We start from the raw sequence: 23,157 nt of genomic DNA on the forward strand, positions 1-23,157 counted from the left end.
TAGGTCTGTGCATGTTGCTTTTAGTACTTCTGTTATTTTTCCTGTAATTGAAACTAATGAACGTGCCCTTTAGATGCTATTTTAGCTCAGATACAACTTTATAAATATTTCAACTTAGATATAATTGGATAAATTTAACTTGTTTAATTAGCAATGCAATCAGCCAGCATGGCTTAGGAAGTCATATTACATTAAAAATACAGTGATAATGCATACTAATAAGGAATAAGCAAATTGTTTTAACAAAAAAATCCACACTTTTAGAAGCCGTTTGTCTTGTTATACAATTTTGCAGCTTTGCCATTACTTCTATTTTGCTATTGCTGTTATTCAGAAATTTGTATGCCAGATGAAAATCAGTGAAGAGCTTTACTAGCTGATTCTTGAATGGATGTAGTCAGCCATTTTTAAGATGGTTGTGTAGGAGAATGAAATGTTTTTGTTCACCTTTAAAAATTTTCCTTAAATGTTAATTTTCAAATTTGTAGCGGGAACTTGAAAATGTAAAGTTAGTTTTATCTGAGCAATATTTATTTTTCTCTCTCAAGAAAAATTCTCAAAATTGCAAAATACTGAATGCTAACAATGGGGTGCACAAAGGATTTTGCTTACACACAGTGTTGGGTCACATTCTGTGCCTCTCTAGCTCAGATGGAATAAATACGATGGTGAAGTTTGAAACAAGAAGCCTGATGAAGTGCTAAAGTTTGGACTACACAGGCAAGAGCTCTGAATAAGAGCCAGAATTTACAGATTTGAGTATATGTGTGAATATATCAGAAAGAGATTTATATTTTTGTGTGTTAAGCATGCTTAAAAGAAGCTTTTAGTAAATTTTCAGACTGCATCAATGTTTATATTTTTGGAATAAGTGAAGGCATGATATCATATATAACATGGTTATATATTTTTACACCTTTTATGAATGATTTTTTTAAAAACAATATTTTTTAATTTGAAATATCTTTTTACACAATTTATGGTATTCAAGGAATATTGAAATAATAATTTGGATGTAAGGAAATATATTACATTTTTTACACAACTACTAAAAGCATTATTATTACTTATTCTGAATTGACTGGAAATAGTGTATTTCAGGTAAGGATTTACCATTAATTAAGCTTTGTGTTCTTACTTGATGGTGTAAAATATTAGTTAGCCTGTTTGCAATATGTATAGAATAAGATACTGAAGTATATATTTTTCAAACTAAGTGTCTAAAAATTCAGACAGCTGATTTTAAGAGCAGATAAGTTCTTTGAAGGATTTGCAGAAGCTCCTAAGCATCATGTGTCTCTAATAGCCTCTAAGTAGGAAAGCAAAGATAAGTAGGTGCTTAATTTAAATAATCCCAGTAGGCATCTCTTGGCATGTTTCTGTGATTTAATATGTGTTCCAGGGTGCCCAAAAAAGATAGAATATCTATCTAGTTGACCTGATTTAAATGATTTCAAGCTTTAAATTTTATACCATTGCACTGCAGAGCATTGAAGGAAACAGACAAGAGTTAAGGTGGATGAGAAGAAAACTGCATACAGGTTTTAATTTTGTCATGCAAATAGCATTCTCTAATTTATAGCTTCATAAACAATGTATCACCAGTTCTCTTTCAACCACAAAAGGTTTTCTTTGCTCAGGGTCTTGGTTCAATAGACACATTTCCTGTTTATTCTGATCAAAATGCTAGTTACATGTCTTTATAGTTAATATATTCAACAGTTGTTTACATTTTCAATAGCAGTACTTGTTTGCTGAAAAGCTGTTAATCCAAAGTCCTATTTTTTATGTGAGAAATACACATGCTTAGCAGGTTACTGATAAGATAAAAAGGCATTTGTAGATCTTGGTGATGCTTCATGGATAGATTTGCACATTAATTTTTCCTTTCTTAAGCTTGAATTTGTTGAAAGTAAGATCTCTTGGCATTATGCCTAGCTGTATTTGGCTGGAAATTCTATACCTTCCTGGCTGCTTTTTGTAAATGAAATCCAAATTATAGAAAATTTTCCAAATTAGGTTTACCACGTCACTAACTGGCCATATTTTCACCTTCATTTCAAGCCAGCCTAAAGTGATTGCATGAAGCAGTCCTTTATTTCTCTTCCACGTTCTGTATCAGCTAATGGTCAGTGTTGAACTGGACCTGGAACTTACCTGATCAGAACTCACCCTACCCACCCTGCCCCTATATTTGGTGACAGGAATCACCGAGTTAAAAAAGATACTTTCTTTACGTATTTGACTTAGATTCAAATCTGGGGGCATAATTTCACATAACATTTTGCACCAAATACAGTAGAGGAAAATTTTTTGCTGGAGAATATATGTAAGCTTTGTGAAACAGGAATAAAGTCTGAAAATGGGGAAGGTGGTTAAGAAAACAGCATGAAGGCAAATTGAAAGCACATAGTTTTGAGTAAACAGAGATTATCTGTTCAGCTGTCAGAGATACCAGCTTCTAGCAAGAGGGAAAACATCTATATTGATGCATGAGTGAGGAGCTCTGTGGGAAAGATTTCTGCCTGTGAAACATACAGTGATACTGGGAAAATATATCTGTGTGGTGCTCTAGCAAAGAGCTCTTTTCTCAGAGATCTTCTTGATTGCATCATACAGAAATCTTCTGACCATGAATTGCTGATCATCTAGAAAATATACAGGAAAGAAAGAACTGTGTGTTGTGGTGGGAACATATAGACTTGAAAGGATATTCCAAATAAACCCAGCAATTCTATTGGTAGCATATGAACTAATAATTATTAGGGAAATCTGAATTTAATTATTTATGTGTGTGTTTTTTCTTAGAATTGGATAGCATGCCCTGATTGATTTTTAAATGTTCAAAAACATCAGGGACTGATGTTGCGAGCTGTCATTGAGATAAGGTACACTTAAAGGTGATGGTTAACTTTTAAAGAGAAGACACTCTACAGTTACATAAATACTAATTATTGGTTGTCTAAAAAGTAATTTATTAAATGCTCAGTATTAAATGGTGTTCTAGAAAGCATTTCTGTAAGTATCAGCACCTCAGCAGATGAAAATATCTGAAAGATTCTTAATACTGAATTCACACTTTGTCCAATATTTCAGGTATGCTCCTGTTTAGAAAAGGGTGTGTTGATGTATCTGGCCAGACTTCAGGTTTTCAGTGTGAAGGGCTTGAAGCACATAATGGACACAGTACTCACTGGACAGCTAATTTCTGCTGACTTGTGTGCTGCAGGGGTGTACCAGATCTGCTTCCAGCTGCCCAGGATGTATACAAATGGAAAAGAGGGGTTGGAGGGGAGTGTCTGCACATTGTACCTCAAGGCTTCCATTTGTGAGCTTCTGTTCTTTACTTGCCAGAGAAATCACACATGTCCTCATTACTTAGTTTGAGTTAGTTTTGTTTAAAAGCCATTAGGTATTCCTGGCAAGACAGTACTGTTGTGGAAAAAATGTTATCTTGCACTGAGGTTGAAGCCTTTTCAAAAAGGAACACAATTAAGTTGGTGAGAAAAAGCAGACTGATAAAATTATTGGAAATACCAGAGTCAGTGCTGCCCAAGGACTTTTATCTTTCTTTATAATGCAATTCTAATTCTGTTGCCTTCTTCCAGAGGGCTCTTCACTCACATAACACACAGAATGGACATACCTCCCTTTTATCTAATCAGGAAATTGTCGTCAGTACACACATCTTTTATTATATGGTAGCCAGACAGTTAAACTAAACTTCTCATCTACTTTAATATGACTTTATTCCCTGTACATTTTGAGAAGTCTGCAAATAGCAACTAATTTACAGCTGTCTGACACACTGTCCCTCTGTGTGATATGTCTTTATACAGATAGTTGATGGTTCTGCAGATGAAAGCAAATAAATTATATGTGAGATATGTATATACAATTTAAAGATTTTTTGTTCGTATTTCACAATGCAAAGCATTTATATATTCAACTAATTTTTGTTTTAGTTTATCTAAAAATATTTACCGTGTTCCCAAAACATATATCAGGCTTTCAAGAGCTCAGGAGAGCACAAAGGTACTCAGTACCAAACAGAATTTTGCTGAATTTATCTAGGATCGATAGACCAGTATAAACATTATTTTTCTTTCCTTTTGTGCCATCTCCCTAGTTCATTCATTACACATCTTTCAAACTCTTCAGTAAATGAACAAGATTTATGCAAGCAATAATCTTTTGACACTGATTCATTCCTGAAGCAGGTCTGTACTGTACTTCCCAACTGAATAATCTTGATGCCATCTGATTCCCCCATGTTCTCAAAGCAAGATAAGTTACACAAGTGGAATTCCTGATGGATTTATCTAAACCTGGTTGTAAATACAATTATTAAGATTCAAAAAGCTTCTCCAATGATTTGTTTTAAGACATCACTACCTTTCTTAAAAGGTCTGCCTAGTATCTATTTATTATTTCTCTGCAGCAATTTAAGACAATTATTTCTTGTAACATTCATTGTGGTATTCTTTTCAGCTACCTTTCAGATGTCTTTTGCCTATTTGACAGCTGTTTTGTGAATAGTCTTTTCTTAAGACCCAGTCCTTCAGCCTCTTTTTGATGACTATTTTCTAGGTTTCTTGTTATTCCTTTTACTCCTTTTCTGTTTAATTTCCGTCTTGTTTGAAACCTTGTCACAAACTGTATATTGCTGCCAGAACTATGTGAAATTGTCTTACATGTTTTGTAGGTTGCACTAGCATTTATATGTCCTGGTATAATGTTTTTAAACATCATTCAATTGTTCTTAATGATCACTAAACTCCTGTTTTTCCTTTAGAATAGATATCTAGCCAGTTGCTCCAGCTTGTTAATATCTTGATTATCTTGTCTATGTAACAGTAGAACATAGGAGTTTTCTGTATTGAATTTCATTATATTGTAGCCTATTTTAATATTATACCTATTTTTTGTGTGTTTCTATCTTCTAAAACTCTTCCATGTTTCACAGAATATCCTTATCTCATCTTCCAACCCTCTAGAATCATTGAATAGCCTGAGTTGGAAGGGACCCACGGGACTCCTTGTGCTCAGCTTCTGGCCTGCACAAGATAGCCCCAAGTGTCACACAGTGTGCCTCAGAGCCTTGAACTCTGTCAAGCTTGTTTCTGTGACCACACTCTGGGGAGCCTGTTCCAGTGTCCAGCTACTGAGTGAAGAACCTTGTCCTAATATCCAACCTAAACTTCCCGTAACACAGCATCAAACCATTCCCTTGAGTCCTGTCAGTGGTGACCTCAGAGGAGAGATCAGTGCCTGCTCATTCTTTTTCCCTAATGAGGAAGCTGCAGGCTGCAGTGATATCTCCCTTCAGTCTTCTCCAGGCTGAATGGACCAAGTGACCTCAGCCACTCCTCCTACAGCTTCCCCTCAAGGCCCTTCACCATCCTTGTGACTCTCCTTTGGAGGCTCCCTAATAGCTTAGTATCTTATTTATGTTGTGGCACCCAAAACTGCACACAGGACTTGAAGTGAGGCTGCCCCAGTGCAGAGCACAGCAGGACAGCCCTGTCCTCCTTGCCTGGCTGGCAATGCACCCCAGGGCACAATGACTCAAATTTAACTTCAAAGCCATCAATCAGGATCCCAAATTTCCTTTCCATGGCACTGCTTTCCAGCATTTCATTCCGCAGTTCAGCTGTATTCATCCAGGGTTGTCCATTCTAGGTGCAGGATCTGGTACTTTTCTTTGTTGATCTTCATACAGTTGCTAATTGCCCATCCCTCTTATTTGTCCAGGTCTCTGGACCTCTCTGCCTTGGAGAATGAGTCAACACCTCCTCCCAATTAAATATCATTGGCAAACTTACTTCATATACTTTAGAGTTCTGCGTCCAAGTTGTTTATGATGACTTTGAAGAGCACTGGCCCTACAGTGGAGCAGTGTAGAACCCCAGTAGTAACTGGTCACCAGCCTGATGTAGCCCTAATGTTATCCCATTTACCCCACAGTGCTTTGTGTCCAGCCCATGAGCCAGGTGCTCATGCATCACATGATGGGGTTATCCTGCTGTCTGCTGGACATTTTTTCCACAAGGGCAATGTGAGAGGCAGTATTGAAAGCATTACTGAAATCCAAAAGGATTATATCAATTGGTTCCCTTGGTCAGCTAGGTGGGTAACTTTGTCATAAAAGGAAATTGTCAAGTTGGACTTCATCCTTATTAAGCTGTCCTGGCTGTGACCAATGATGGTATTATCCTTCTTATGTCTTCCTGTAACTCCCAGAATAATCTTCTCCATAATTTTATCAGGCATGGAAGTGGGACTGGGTCAATATTTGTCAGCTTCCTGTTGATTCTCCAGATTCCTAAGACTATTGAAAAGTCATGGAGAGGTATATGGTTAGGAAATCAGGCAGCTCCTCGAGTGCTGCCCTGGCATGAATCCCCTCACACTACCTCTCCTTTTTGACCACTATTTCTCATTGTGTCCTCATAGTCTGCATGTCAGTGATTTCTTTTTCTGTGGATTTTTTCAGGTATGTTGCTTGCTCTTCTACCAGTTTAAGAGAAACACTGAAGGAAGTTGGACCCACTTTTATTTAACTGACCTAAATTTACAATATGGTCATTCATTGTTAATTTGGGGAATGATGTCAAGAGGTTTGAACCAGAGTTCTGCTCCTGGTTTCATTAGCTGCTAATAGGAAATTATCAGAACTGCCTTGATTCATTTTCAGCTTTTGCAAGCACTATGATGTTGCTTTGTTTCTGAAAAAAATAAATATATCTCTGCTGCCTGCTATTTGCAAATAGGACTGAGTAGACACCTTAAAAGAAAAATAAAGAAAATAAAAGAAAAAAAATAAAAAAGAGTAAACTTGCAACTCATGATGCTAGCTGAAGCACCTATGAAGTATTTACTAGTCTCTTCAGCAACATTCAAGTGAATCAAAATTAGGAGTCTGTAAAAATAATCTTTCAAAGAAAGGATTAAAGAAATCTTCAGAAATTAAATAAAAGCATTAATTTTCTTTTTCTTCACTCTTCATACTCTGTTTCTCACATTCTCTGGAATGTGTTTATATGTCAAATATTAAGTGTCAGTCTCACCAAAGGGAGTAATCAAAGCCTAAAGCACAACTATCTGTAGCTTTAAATCCTTAAACGACCAAGTTTGAAAAATAAAAACTGTCATATCTTAAATATTTTAACAGAGATTAGTATTAAATCTGAGCAATAACCCATTCCACAAACTTCAAATACTGGTTGGAGCATTAAAATGTGAATTAGGTTATGTACTTTCTGGAGAGAGCGCTGGTAGGCATCATAGTAATGCAAGCCCTCTCCTGTACAGCCAGGATAATTGAGATAGAAAAAGTTCGATTGTTTCAAAATCAGCATGGGAAGGTGTTTGCTTTGCTTCCATTGTCTAGTCCTTTGTGAGATATTAGTGCTATATAGCTGTAAATTGGAACAGTTATGTTGGTTTTTTGGGAGATTTAAAAGGTCCTGTTAGTGTAATATTCCTTTAACCATGCATTTTTGGCAAAAGCTGACACATTCAGAACTGAGGTACAATAATGACTTAATTGACGTACACAAAATCTGAGGTAATTATTTCTGTCTTTTCAGTACTGGCAATGGTGCCAAAATGTACTGTTTTAATACAGTGATGCACTTCAGGCTATGCAAGATATAGAACTGCATGAGAGTGTGACAAGATCAAAAGTCTTGACTGCTTAAAAAGTTGATAAAGTTATGTAAATTCACAGTGCTTACATCTACATACTAATGGAAACTAGCAGTCTTTCAGGAGGCTCCTTGATTCTTTCATAGCTACAGTGCTCCCACCCTTTACATATTTTGAAGAGAGAGAAAGAAACTTTGACTTTTGCATTCTCTGGAAATCCTAAGAATCAAATAATGGAACTGCATTACAGTGAAGTCGTGTACCCCAACAAAATATGAGTCAGGGAATAAAAGATAAAAAATTCTGGTGAGATTGTTCTGAAGTGTTGTGATGCACAGAAAACGCTTTGTATTTTTATTTGTTACTCGAATTGCTTTTCTGACTCATATGCTTCTGTGTCCTTTACCTATTTAATGAGACATCTGGCATCTTTTGTTCAAGGATAAAGTGTTCTCCATAACAATCTTTCTTCTTTTGCTTTGGGAAAAAGTTCTTTGTAGATGCTTCCCCCATCTTTGTTTCTTGTTTATGTTTTTCCTAATAATACATTGGCAAAACATCCTGAAGAAAAATCTCTATGCAAAGAACTGTTTTATTGCAAGAAAAAGTAAGAGTGATAATGTTTACAATGATACTATTTTCTTTGTATGTGTTTTTTAACTACGTTATTTTTATGTGCTTGAGACAAAAATTTTGTTTCTCAGATATAGTTAGCTTTTATGTGGTTTCTGGGTTTGAGCTGTAAGCACACAGATCGGAACCTCACAAATTAATCTGTTTCTGTATCAGAAAAGATAGTCACTGTGCAGAATTACATTAGGCACAGCTTTTCATTTTATTCATTAATGCTTTTTACCATGATACTGTCATCTTAAAGATAGAAAATTAGTAATAAATTCTATAAAAATTGATTGTTTATTGCTCCTATAAATAATGAATGTTATTGCTGTGTTTATTTGCTCATTGAATACAGATAAAAACCAATGCAGCCTGCTTCCATTTAGCATGGATATTCAAATCTGTCTTATGCCCCAAGTGCCTTCATGCTTGACTAGAGTCTGAAAATGTAGCCAGGCTATGAACCAAAAACTTTGTACCTTTCTTGAATCTAATTTTTGTTACAAAAGTAGCATATATTGCAGGAGACTTTCATGAGAGATTGCTTCAAATTTCTTAGAAGTATAATTTTTCTAATAAGATATGTTTATGTTAATGATAGTCATTCTGTCTCCTTACAGTGCAAATTAGACTATCAAGCCTGTGTCTCAGGAAAACAAATTTCAGTGAAATGTGAAGGACGTTGCCCTTGCCCTTCTGACAAATCCACAAATGCAGGCAGAAATGACAGGAGAGGTGAGTGATGGTAATTCGTGTAATATTTTTAATACTCATTTCCAGAAGGAGGGAAGATTTTGCACACAGAATATTACAGTTATCAGAAACACTCATTATTCTTGAATAAAACCAGCTTTTGTTCAAGGTTGTTTCTTTGCCAAGGGTTTTCAAATTGTACCTATAGTAAAACACCATGGATTTTTCAAATATGCTATTGTAGTATGACTTACTGCTGTTCTTCTTTTTCTTTTTTTCATTTGCTATTTAATACTCCTTGAGATGCTTCTAAGGCCAAAAATTAATTCCCTGCTCCTCAGTGTTGTCAGTTGAATATTCAAGAAAACAAAGTATGGTAGAAAGAAGGAAACTTAGAAGTGCTTGTTGCTGGTCATAGGAGCAAGCAGTTGAGCTGTAGAACTGTTAGTAATGGCTGTATTATCTGAGTTCATTTGAAAAGTGCTTGATAGGAGTAAATCAGCTTCCTTTTGGACCATGAATGAGATTATGCTGCTAGAAAATGAAGTTGCTTTGCAAAGATTCTTAGGCATTTTAGGTGCAGCTAGAACAAACTGGAGAGAGAAAATGGTGGCTAAGCATATTTTAGTGGCTCCCAGGTGATTATGGAAGGTGTTTGTTAAACAAAACATGATACCATCTTTGGTGCTTCTGAATAGCAAGCGGCCATAAGGTTTTAGACTATCATGGACCTGAATCTGTCAAGAAAAGCATGATTGGAAGTCTTCATTTTAAAAATTTCTTTAGACTGATCTCTGTTGGATGCATCTTTTTGTTCTGTCTATATAGTAACATTTTGATGAAAAAAATACATTCAAAAGACAGAAAAATTAAAATTTATGGATGATGGGTTTTTTCCTGTAGTTTTTACAATGAATGAAGATGACCACTATAATGATTAAACTGTGTGCAGGCATACAAGTCAATTAAAAAGACGCTCTGAAACACTTCTTTAGGTCCCTTTTCTCGTCTTTGGCAATATAATTGATTGTGTAATTAAATATTAATTGAATATATGTAATTAAATGCTCCTTGTACTGGAACCCCTCTGCAAAATTATAGTCTTGATGTTTTTTAAAGCATTAATTTACAATTTTGTGTAGTATCTTGAAAACAAATAAATATGTAATCTTCTCACATTGTTAAACAAAAGGAAATGTGCTGGAAGACCTGGCGTTGTGGCTAATGTGGCCCTTTTGATAAGATATACAGTGAGTGTAACCTTAATGTGGTTGCAGTATCCTCTAGCAATAATTTCTGTATCTCCAGGATGGATACAGGAATATTTGCTTAACAGTGGGCATGAAGTGAAATTAAGATAATGAGGCGAAAAGCATTTCTGTGAATAGCAGGCTTACCATTCTCCAGTGTTAGTCTTTTAAAATGCTATTATTGCCCTTAGTTTTTACCAAAATGAGATGAGTATTCTCTCTGCTGGAAGCTGTTTCACCTAATGCAGTTACCTTTTGTGTGTATTCTTTCAAGCATCCAGAGACAAATCTTTTTGCTTCAAAAATTGGAATTTTTTTACAATTAGGAATGAACTCTTCTTGATGATTTAAGTTGCCAGGGAATTAAGATTACTTGTGCCTAGTAATGTAAAAGAAAAGGAATAAAGGTCTCATGGGTATAGGAATTAAAACTAATCCTGTCCTGACAGATTGTCAGAGCAAGCAAAACACGGGGCTTTTCCAAGTGCTATATTTTGTTGCAATGCTGAAATTTGTTAATACATTTTCTTTACAATACCAAAAGACAGGAAACGTGAGAAACACAAAAATGAGCTGAGCATCATTAGTAAAATTTCAGCTTTTATTGTGACAGAATACAAAATTTTTTACAGCAGAAGTTCTTAGAACAAAAGTTGTAAGAGTACAGTCTTTGTCTTTAAATGGAGCTCTGTAAAGTGTTGTTGTGGTTGGACTTGATGATCTTGGAGATACTTTCCAAACTAAATGTTGCTATGTTTCCATGGTTCTAAGATGTTACGCATATGTCATTTGCTTACAAATTTGATGAAGCCAAACAGGCAAAGTAAGGTTGCTGTTCCTTTTTCAGGGGTAAGTTAACTAAAGGTTTCCTAAAATACATCCCCTACCTAGGCTGTTTGGGACAATTGTTCATCTTTTCAGATTAAAATTGCTGATTTTTTGTTCATCTTTTCAGATTGAAATTGCTGATATATCTAGAGAGCATACTATGCCTATGAACTTTCCTGAAATAATCTTGGTGTGGATCCCTGTACTCCTTTGGGAAGCAAAATTAAATCACTATTCAGAAAATCAGATTTTCTTCTAAAAATGTATATTAATTTAATAATGAAATCATAGGGTCCTTTTAGTTGGAATTAAACTATGAAGTTTATCTAATCCTTATTTCTGATGAATACATGAGGCAGGTTAGGGGGTCCAGGCTTTTATGAAGGTTGTCTCATTTTAATGATACATTTAGAAACATGAACCCAGTTGATGTTCAGGGTCTCTTATGTTAAATCCATAAATAAAAGGACTAAGAACTTGCTTTGTATCTAGATGTGTAAGTTGTTAAGAAAAACAAAAGTTACAAGCAAAAAAAAAAAACAAACTCCACAACAAAAAAAAAAACCACAATAAAATAAAAATCTTTGCCATCTTTTTTTTTTATTGTAATTTCGATAAAGCAATGGATATCATATAAGCTATAATAGGTGCCCCAGTAATTTTTAAAAAGAGACAGAAAAGAAAAACTTAGGGTTATAAATGAGAGAGGGACATCTGCAGAGCATTAGAGGCAGTATTAGGGGAGCACAAAGTTAGAAGTAAATGAATATGGGGAGTACAGAACAGAGGGAGGGCTTTGGAAGTTGTGTAGAAGCACAATGAGAAAAGAAGGGAAAGCAGAATGGATGGGAAGAGCTACCACTTGTGGCAGAAGTGTTAAAGAAGCATGTGAGGAAGCATCTTGTTTTCCAAGCATAGCCATTGCCTCATGCCCTGCTTTTGCCCCAATCTCCTTGTCAAGTATGTGCCAGGATTTGGGGTACCCAGCTCATACTGAGTTGTACAGCTTTGAATGAATGGATTTCATTGAGTCAGAATCTGCAGATGTTTATTTTCCTAAGCACATCTGAGGCTTTTTTTCACTGGTTATGTGGAACCAGAAGCTCAGAAGGATTCTATGGACTGCAGATTTTTACAAAACCGAGGAGTCTTTTGGCCCCTGGGCAGTGTCTGGGCACAATTTTTTTCTTTCAAATAGTAGTCATGGTCTTTTGCTCTGAAATGTAGTGAGCCCTGTCCCTTGCTTGTCCTGCTCTTCAGTCTGATGGGTAAGAAAAAATACACATGATTTAAAGTGTGGTCAATGAAGACCACAGACATTTCTGCAGAAATTTTGTCAGCAGGTGAGTGTATGGCTGACAGCTGTTAGCTATGATTAAAGACCTTCAAAGGTATCTAAGAAAACCATCCATTCATTGTCAGTTGTCTCAAATTTGCTCTTCTCTGGAGTACATACATTGGGAAAGTTTAATTATTCTTAAAATTAAAAATCTTGACAGAGTTCTTGGTTTTATTTCCCTGTCAAGCTGCACTAATGTTCTGACAAATGTGTGCTGTGACATGCCCAGGATCCTGGTCTCCCAAAAAGTCTATTTCAAAGATTTGGCTGATGTGGAGTACAGCATCCTTCTCAATTATGTCTTTGGATACCTTCGTCATAGAAATAAGTCTGTGTTTCTGCCCTGACCTAGGGTCAAGATTCAGCCAATTCAAGGCCCTGCAGTTTAAATGACAAAAGCTGTATTATTGTTGATAAAATACTGAATATGCATTTTTATTAGCTATTGAAGTAGAAGAATTCAGTCTCAATAATTTTTGAGTTAATCTCTAATAAATCCTGTGCTCATGTGTTATTTTCACTGAAATAAGAGATTTAGGCTTATATTCATGGAAAAAAAAAAGGGTTTCTCTTTCTTTCAGCATCTGAGGAGGACTATGTAGGTAACAAGGAAGCTCTTACAAATGTCATACTCTTTGACTCTAAGCTTTTGCCAGAAGGAGCTGAAAAGGCAACCTTTCATGCTCAAAGTACTTTCAGTTAGCATGTCTAAAAGACTTTAATCACAGAATATGACTGCTCTCTCAGCTGCATCCTGTTTTATGCTGAATACTGCCAAATTGTTAATTGCTTTGTAGAGATGGGGATAAAGAACAGTAGGATTAAAGACACTGTGGATACTGGTTTGTTCTGTGTGCATCAGTGCTTCAAAAACAAATAGAGGGACAAACAACCAAGCAACACTCTACCAAATCCTCTGATTTAATTTGCATAGCATCATCTTTTCGATACATGACCTCTACTACTCTTCATATAGTACAGGTATAGATGCCAAAAAAGAGCTTTTGTTTTGTTTACATTCAAAGAGAACACTGACTGGTTTCCAGACTTCACAAATAAAGAGATTGAGGGCTGAAATCACCACTTGTGTTAACTCCTTAATCTCTGCTTTGTATTTCTGCCTTTCAATGACAGATACTGCTGTTTTGTAATCCCCTATTTCTCTTTTGAACAGGTAACTACAGGACATCAATAGAATAAAATTCCGTGTTCAAACCAACATGTACTAGGCCAATTAGATCTTATATTATCAGTGACATGTTATATTGCTGTTTGACCTTTATTTACAAACATGGTAGTATGTTTTAAAATTTTTTTAAAAGATCTAATTGTAACATTTAATTTCACACTGTCATGCTTGTTACAGAAAATAAAGTGACCAGCCTATAAAAAGAAACACTAAGGGAAAAGCTGGTTCTCATCACGGGCAAGCTGCGCTCAGTTAATATTCTCTCTCAGAGGAATATGCACAATAAATGGAAGGAGGTGGTCTTGGTAGTCTGGGAGTATAGGTGGTAGCAACATTCATTATATGTGAGTTAAATTTGCACTGGGTAATTGTCAGCTTTCTAGTTTACTGTTTTTCTTAGCCATATATTTATATTGAGTAAGTTTTTTAAATGTAATTCCTACTACAGTTCTATAAAATGCAATAATGAAATAAATCCTCTATGCTTTTTTAGTTGCTTAGTTTTCATTAATTTCATTAATTTACATAAATTTTGCTAATCTTTCTTAATATAGTCTTTAGATGAAGCCTGAAATGCCAGAGCATAATGATGAGTGGTATCAGTGGAAGCACTCAAACCCAGGAGTTTGTCTTATTTGTACTGATATACACTGCTTGAGGTTGGTTTCATTGTGGGCTTGCAACAAAAATTGAATCCGGGCTAATATTTCTACTGTTGCCTTTACTGCTGGCATCAGCATGAATCATGCTATTGATTTAAATGTAAATCAGCTATAACATTGTGACTCAGTTTCCTTGTTAGAGGAAAATACATTATCCATAGGTAAGCTTTCTTACTCTACTGATGTTTCTGAACACTATTTTATTATTGTTTCTGAAACCTTTTGATTTTTAAAGGTGCTATGAAACTAAAATGTATTATTGTATATACATTGTAGTACTTCAGAGGGTATTGACTTAAAAGTAAATGTTCATTTTTCTTCTATTGCATCTTTTACTAGAATACATAGTTTTTACTTTCAATCTTAATGCTATTCATCTTAAACCTGTATTTGTCCAAGCATTCAAGCTACTGTTTTTCACCTTTTTTACTTTGTTACGCACATTTACAGTAATGGTGAGCTGTAAGTATACCTAAGGTATAATTTGAAGCTATTTGAAGATAAAGTGAAAATTGATGCATTGTGGATTTTTATGCTTTGATATTTTGTCAGTCTAATTAATTAGGAATATTCTTTTTTTTTCTCTGTTATATATAAGGTGAGTGAGGGACCACTTTTTACTTGATCTTTAATAAGAAGTACTACTTTTTTATCAGATTTTAGAGCTTTACTTGATATTTTATATCAAGTAAATATATAATTTATATTATAAATGGTAGGTTATTTCTGAGATAGCAGACTAATAATCTTTGCAACAATTCATTTATATTTGTAAAATATTTCCATATGTATGATAGGGAATTTGCTAGCGCAAAAATACTATGTTACTGTATTTGTAAAAGGCATTTATTTAAGTTTCATTACTGTGTTTGTGTAATAACAGAAACATAGTGGAGCTAATTTTATTGGTTGTTTCTTTGATACTAAGATATATTTTTTTCATAATTCTTTTAAATTTTTAAACTAGCTTCTTTTTCTAAATGACAATGAGCCAAGTAAAATTGTCAGCATTATCTTATTTTCATTAATCAAACTCCATACTAAGACTTCCTAAAAGGAGACTTGTCCATCATAATTAGTAGTAATCTAATTTAGTGTGATTAGTAGCAATCTAATGTGGTGTAGAATGACAGAGAATGTGTTTGGGATGAGAGTGGTCTGACCTGTGTCCCCACCATCCATGGTTCCTTTGTCAACTAGCCTGGGCTTAACCAGAGCACACCCACATACCTAGGCTTCCTTCCTCTGGAAGCTGGGAAAGGCTGGAGAGGAGTCTTAGAGGCTGCTTGCCAGGTATTGTCCATGTGTGATGTGGAAATGCTGAGGGGCCTGTGGCTGTGTTTGAAGGACTGGAGAAATGGAGGTGCAGCTGTGTAAGCTGTTGTTGGGCTCTGGAAGTGACTCAGTTTTGCTCCAGATGCCTGTTTCTCCTGTAATTTCAAACTTCTCCTGCATGGAATAGTGTGCGTTCACTTTGTTTAAAACACCTTTATAGTTTGAAAAAGATAATTAGAATTGGTTACTATACCGGTAGATGACCTTTGGCTAAAATTTTTTTGCTTTTTCTTTCTATTCTTACAGGGATTAGAATATTTGAGAACAAGCGGTAGAAGTATGTGTTGTGCAGAAAAGAAGTGATATCACAAATGCAGATAGAGTAATGAGGCAGAGGCATTCTGGTAAAAGAATACCATTAATTCAGACCAGAGTGGAGATGATAATGTAAAAAATAGTGAAAAGGCAGAATGTGCTTGAGCAGTCATCCATATTTTTTATATTCTCTGCAATTAAGTCATAATTGTAGAACGAATTAAAATTTGTTTGAGCCTGACTGTTACAAGGAAGAAGTGAAGGATTAAGGGAAGGTTGCTCATTCCATAATAATACTGTAAAAAAGGCTAGAGTGTATACACTGTGTTTATGAAAAATAATCCCCATAACACTGCAGAACATACTTGAGAATTCTTTGAAGAAGAACATTCTATTGTTTCCAGGATGAAGTGTAATACTGAGAAAGGATTGTTAACTGAGTGCTTGTTGTCAATATTGCAAAGAGCTATGATACTAAAGGGAAGATGGGAATATTACATACCCATCGCTGGAAACGGCTCTTTGTTCACAGTTCCAAGCACCTTTGCAATATCAATCTCCTCTATAAGCACCTTGTCTTTGCTCTTAATTTGGCCTGTTTATTTCCAAGTCAATCCACTTTTTATGGCTGCTTTTGGAAGCTTTTGGGTACTCAAATCTATACAGTTTTGTCAAATCCTAGGATGTATGTCACATCCACAAATTTGCTTTTAAATGGAAAATTCTTAAGGTCTCAATGCTGTGGAAAGCAGTTCTATCCTGCTGTGGTGGACTGCACTTGGAGAATTTGCACCTCTTGTTTCTTGTAATCAGCAAGTGAGTGTTGTACTGGCAGATCTGGCCTTGTGTTAAAAAAAGTTGTGTAACACAGTTTCTGATTTCTAAAATAATGTCAGTGTTGCATCTCTGCTCACTTTGTGAGTACTTTTTATCACACAACACCATGGGCGTGCATGTCCTGTGCAAGCTGTGGCTTAGAAAACACGAGTGCATGTTTGAGCACTGGGCACAGCATGGGACTCCTTGTCCATCCTGTCTGTTGGGAGCAATTCAGAGTGAACTCCCAAACTCCATTTCAAAGCTAGCTATAAGTATGTGAGCTTATAGACATGGGGTGAATTGCTTTTTCTGTAATCCTTGATTTCTTTGGGGTTGTTCCAATTTTTAGGGCCATTTATACACTGGGGTGTTTTTTTAGGTAAAGACTCATTTACAAGATGAGTAATCAGTCATTCCTAGTTGTATTCTTACAAAGTATTCATATACTTTTTACTGGGAAAAAGTTGTTCTGGAGGAGGTTTCTTTAAAATTATTTATTATGAAAATTTTGATTAGCTTAATTGATTTTTTAAATTCCTTTCCCCTTGTGTTTTTGTAGGAGGGGAAGCCCCAAGGTACCCAATGGTGAATATGCCTTTAGAGGCAAAAAAGTTACCTACAGTGTATCAGTCTGTGGTTTTGTGTGTGTTCCTGCAATTTTAAGACAGGCAAGCTGTTATGATGAAAGTAGATAATGCTGTTTTTATTTTAGGTTAATTTTAACTTAGATCTTGAAACAATTAGTGAACAAATTCAGTTCTAGAGTCCCCAAAACATACAAATTATTTGGAAAGTTTAGTCTGTGTAGCACAACAAACTCTATTATAAACTATTTTAGGTAGTCATGAGAGCATGCTTTTTTAGGATACATTCATTGGTTTCTTTTGCACTTCAATAACCAGCTTCCATGTATTATAAAGTGGAAGCTTAAATATAGTCCAGACCATTAAAATGGTGTTGCATTCAATTATAATGGCTATAATTGCCTTGATTATGTAAATGAAGGGGCCTTGCCAATCTTATGGTACATTAAAAGCTGTACAAGTGTGTCACAGCAGTTGTATTGAGAATAAATAACCAAAGAGATGCAGATCATATGCTAAGTATCTGGATCAGCATTATCTTTCTGTTCATACAATGCAAAAATAAGTTAAGGATGCCTTTATGCTTGTGTCTCCTTTACAGATGTGATGGTAATATTTTTTTAATGATACTTTTTTTATACCATAAATATGCAGTATTTAAAAATCTTTCATTACTCAACAGTGGAAGATAACTGCTACAAAAATCAGGTGTTTTTATAAACTATGTAATTACTTTAAATTACTTAATTTGCTCCTCCTTCATATTTTTTGAAGATAAAACGTGGTGCTAATTGCAACTTAATTCTGAATTATTTTTTCTGTAAGTATATCAGTATATTGACAGTGAATCTGCTTGAGATCCTTAGGAAGCTCAGGAATGGACTGATGATGGTTCAGTATTGTTCTGAAGGTAGATCAGTAAGATTCATGAAATCCTCTTCAAGTACCATGTAAGCTGAGTGGTATTTAAAGAACACGTGATAACCTTTTGGCAACCACTTCTCAATAGTATTAATTGAGTCTTTAGTACTTCAATATCCTATTTACTTTAGTACTTCAACTGTGCTATCTGTGTTCCCTGTTAAATAGTTGCAGTTTCACTTTTCTGAAGTGACTGTTCTAATAGCTGCCAGAATTTTAGTATTTTCCTTAAAATATCAAAAGCCTTTAGAAGACAGGGATTGAAATGTCTGTCTTTGGCAGCTATTGCTGATATTTCTACAGCTGCTACACTGAAATTGACAGAAATTCATTAATACCCTGGTGATGTGGTAGCCCTTTCAATTTTTTTTTTAACATAAATATTATATCTCATTTATTCTTTGAAGGTGATCTCTGTCATGGTAACTAGTTTCTACTTGAGCTAAATTTAAGCAAATATTCCAGTAGCTTACTACACAAGGAAAAAAATTTACTTGGAATCAGCATAGCCTTACTTGGTTACACAATATCCTCTTTCAGTAGTATATATAGTATAATAGTATATATATACAATCTTACATATAAAAGTAGAAGTTTTCTCTTAAAAAATCTTTCTCACCCCTCCTGAGCATACAGACTGAAGTACAGAATATATTTACTGTTTCAATTTTGCTTTTCTTACATAAATACCTGAACATTCTTTCACAGTTGAGAACCATTGTTCTCTTGGTTAGGGTAAAATTTGAGACACTACTGAACATTTTAATGTGGTTGTGTGTATTCACTGATACTCTGAAAATGTCTATCTGTGCATTGAAGGTATGATGACACCTAGGCCCCATTCACATCACTCACTTCTAGCTGTGATAATTTCTAAAATTTGAAATGATGATGCAGTGGATGTATTGTTAGAAAAAAAAATTAACAGTATTAGAAGAAAATTATTTAACAATAACTCTGTAGGACAATTTTTACATGCTTCTGAGTGTCTTTAAGAAGGTAAAGATGTATTTTGAAAAACCCCCATCCTTATTTTGCATGCAAAATAGTCCTGCTAGCTTTGAGTCTTTATGTAGGTTACTACATCTTTACTTAGAGACTCGGGAAGAATATGTACTAGTGTCAGTATGATCTAAATCTATTTCAAGTGAAAAATTTTCACATCTCAAATGTTTTTACTGCCAAGAAGGTAGGTTTTGTATTTGTAAATACAGACTTATTTTGCATTCTTGATGAATCAGCATTATCAAAACATGTATTAATAAAATTATTAGATCGATCCTTTGTGCCTCAAAGTATAGTAATTATCCAACTGTGTTGCTTTTTATCTGCATCACAATAGAAAATGCTAGTTTTATTTTTTCTTGATATCTTTATTTTATATCACAGATGCATACCACTTTACAAGTCAGAAATTCTCTAAATAAAACATTAACGTCTTCATGGAAAATGAAAAACCCAACTTCTTTCCTGAAGGCACCATGATCCATGAAATTAGCTGTGGCATCTGTTCTGCTGATACTGCAAGATCAAGTGCTACAGTCACCTCATATGCAGGCATCAGCACTTGTTCAGTTTTATCAAATTGTTAAGCTTTGGCTCATTAGCATGGTGGCACCTTTAAAACATAACTACCCTAAAATTAGATGGCTTTTTATTGTGATTTACTAGTACAGAGGTATGTCTTTACTACTACAGAGGCATGAAAAAAAACCAAACAAATCTCTTTACCATTTCTAAGAGTACAAGTCTTAAGAAATCCTGGATTGATTAACCCTCAGTAATTCCTGTCAATATTTTTGTATTATTTTTCATATTTTTAGTAGGGGTTTGTTAGAATACTGAGAACAGTAGGAGAGCACAGAACATTTAAAAAGAGCGTAGTAAAGTCCGTTTAAGTGGAAAGACAGTTTTGTTCTGTTTGGTCTCTTTAGCAGGATTGTCTCAAATTCAGATGTGGCTGAATATTTTAAGAAAGTTTGTTTTTAAGAAAGTATGTCTCTGGAATAGGAATCCTGTATAGGAATCTGATTTTTTTTTTCTCTAGTTTTCTTTTAAGGTCAATAGTTGAAGCTGATCAACCTCTGTAGTATTTCTGTATGTACAGTTTAAGAGGATTAAAAGATACGTCAAAGATAGAGGCCACTAAATTGCTGGTATTATATAGTTACCTTCTTTCTAAAGGTTTAGCTACAGAAAAGGAATGCAAAAAGAATGTATAGTTTTAGCAAAATGGACAAAATACTGCTGCAGCTCAGAAAAACAAAGAAAATAGTAATATTCTCTGGTTACGTGTTTCACCCTGTTTAAGTCTACTAAAGAGAAAAAAGAGATTGTACAAGCATATCCAAGTCAGTTGGGATGTTTCTGACCATTTAATTGAGCATTGGATCATAAATAGACTTCATAGAAAACAGGATACATAACATGCAGTAGGAAAGCAAGTTTAAAAGAAAATTACTACAAATAGGAGTAATTTAGAAGAATTGTCCACCAGCTTTAAAGATTACTGATTGATAGCTTAAAAGTATTTTTTCTGAGTGAAAAGCTGACAATAGCCAACAGTATAGTGTGTCAAAGCTAAAGGATCCAGACAGATATCAGAGAGGAGCATCTGTGACAATTTACTGCTTAAGAAAATAAAGCTAGAGATGAGATCAATGCAGTTAATCACAAGGTTATTGTATATGTGTGTTTATTTCTTGATGTCTCTAGAGTTTCATTCACCAGGGTTAAAGGTAGATTTTGTAATACAAGCACTGATTTCCCATGTCCACAGTTCATCCAGATGGTCTTTTAATTAATAGTGAGAGCTCTCACTGACTGTAAGGATTAGCAGCCTGCACCTCTGTAGTGTTCATTTGTGGGCAACATGAATCTCATCCTGTAAGATGCCAGTCTGTCAGGATGTTTTTTCTGCATTGCATGGGAAGCTGATAGAAGTTCATTGATGTCAGTAAATGATGTCAGGGAAATGATTTCTTAAGCTTGTTGAAAGAGATTCTCACCAGTGGCAGGAATGTAGCACTCAGTACAGAGTAATGCATTAATTCAGCTTTCTAGCTGAAGTATATTCCCTTTCTGGAGAACATCCTAGTTTTCTTACATTGAGAAAATATATATTACTATTTTCTTTGTCTTTTTCCCCTCTCTGTAGGCCACTTGGTACATAGTGTTATAGACCATGTAACGCTTCAGTCTGCAAGTGATAAGTCTAAGATATTGGTCCTTATCAGTTAGGGTAGGAGAGTTAGAGTGAAGGATAAGCAGTTAGTTACTCATTTGTCTTAAATAATTTCATTTGCTATTTTAGTTTATTTGAAATTAATTCAGTTTTTTGCATATGCAGTGTCATAAAGATTTTTCCTTTTTACTTTTAAATCTTATTTCTGAATTCCTCCAATGTATTGGGAGAGATTTAAAATTAGTTGTTTTGTAAGATCAGACTTTGATGTGACAAAAGGGTCAGGCTTTTGATTTTCTCTATTTTTCTTCTCAAAACCCAAAACAAATACAGAAATAAGCTTGGGGGTGGGTGTGGAGATGGAAAAGTTTGCTTAGTGTAAAAGGAGCAAGAAAGGAATAGAATTTTTTTCCCAAAATAATCTGTGCAACTGGCACAGAGAATCTGCATAAAGATCCAGTCAATGAAGAATTAAATTTTACCATCACTTGAAGTGTTTTTTTTGACATGTTTGAAATTATCAGTAAAATTCTTCTGCTATCAAACTTTTACTAGGCTACACACCAGTATTACAGAGTCACAGACTAGCAGAATGGTTCAGTTTGAAAGTGACTTCTGGAGATGCTCTTGCTCCAACCCCCTGCTCAAGCAGAGCCACCTAGAAGAGGTTGCTCAAGACCGTATTCAGCCAACTTTAAAATGTCTCTGAGGATGGAGTCTCTGCAACCTCTCTGGAAAACTCCATCACTCTTACAGCAAACAACTCTTTCCTCATGTTCAGCAGAAACCACCTGTTTCACTTTGTGCCAATTGCTTCTTACCTCATCACAGAGAACTACTGAAAAAAGCCTGCTTCTGTTTTTATGTCCACCCTCCAGGTATTTATTGACATTTATAAGATCCCATTGTATTCTTCTCCAGCAAAAATGGTCCCAGCGCTTTCAACATTTCATCATATGAAATTCTTTTTATGCACAAAATGTAAAATGTAAAGGTCCACATTATAATTAGCTAACCAAAATTGTCTGTCATAATAGAACCTCATGAGTGATTTTGTCACATTCAGTGGCAACTAGTGAAACAATTTTTATTAAGGGATACTACATTTGCTTCTGTGTGCAAATGCATGTTTTTCTTTTTTAGCCAAATATAAAGAAATGCAGTCTGATCGCATGCATTTGAGGAGCAAGTTGAGAAATGTGTAGCTTAACATATAGCATGAAATATAGTCAAGAAAATGGGATTTATAGCTCAAAATATATTTATCACAAAAAATTCTTTGCCATTTTAAAGTGATGATGGAAACCCATAAATTTCCTAGATAACCTTGTGCAGTTTACAGTGATTCTAGATTTATATGCTAACTTTCTATAAATTAAGCACCTAGACCATTGAAACTATCCTGTGGAACCAAGTGGGTTTTTTTGTAAGGTAACATAATCATGTACAAAATACACTGAAAACTATGACTAAAAGTAGTAGTAGTAGTCTGGAAACCTAACATATTTTACAGTACATGAACTCATAAAAACTGTTTGCAAATCATAAAGCCTGCAAAACAGCCTTTGCTTTCCATCTTCTTCAGTCACAGTGATGTAACGTTCAATTCATACATTCATTCATAGAATGCTTATCTGAAATAAGCATTCTAATGGGTAATTATTTATTCTTGACATATGGACAAAGGACACAAGGAGCCTTGGAAGTAATTTTTAAATTCTTAGCTATATATATTTATATGTAGAAACAAGCTAACTATACACAGCATAAACATAAAATTGTACTGAATTTCATTACCACAGACGTCATAGAATAATTGCACAATCTACT

The 23,157-nt window shown here is 34.8% G+C and overlaps 1 protein-coding gene across 1 annotated transcript in view; it reads left to right on the forward strand.

Moving 5' to 3' along the window:
- SPOCK3 (SPARC (osteonectin), cwcv and kazal like domains proteoglycan 3) overlaps positions 1 to 23,157 on the forward strand; it is a 160,620-nt gene that overhangs the window by 105,089 nt on the left and 32,374 nt on the right. The window contains exon 6 of the mRNA XM_021555661.2: positions 8,889 to 9,003. Within this exon, the coding sequence (XP_021411336.1) occupies positions 8,889 to 9,003 (115 nt within the window). The remainder of the gene's footprint in view (positions 1 to 8,888; positions 9,004 to 23,157) is intronic.

Source organism: Lonchura striata, chromosome 4 (genome assembly GCF_046129695.1).
Source record: "Lonchura striata isolate bLonStr1 chromosome 4, bLonStr1.mat, whole genome shotgun sequence".
NCBI classification, from domain to species: Eukaryota; Metazoa; Chordata; class Aves; order Passeriformes; family Estrildidae; genus Lonchura; species Lonchura striata.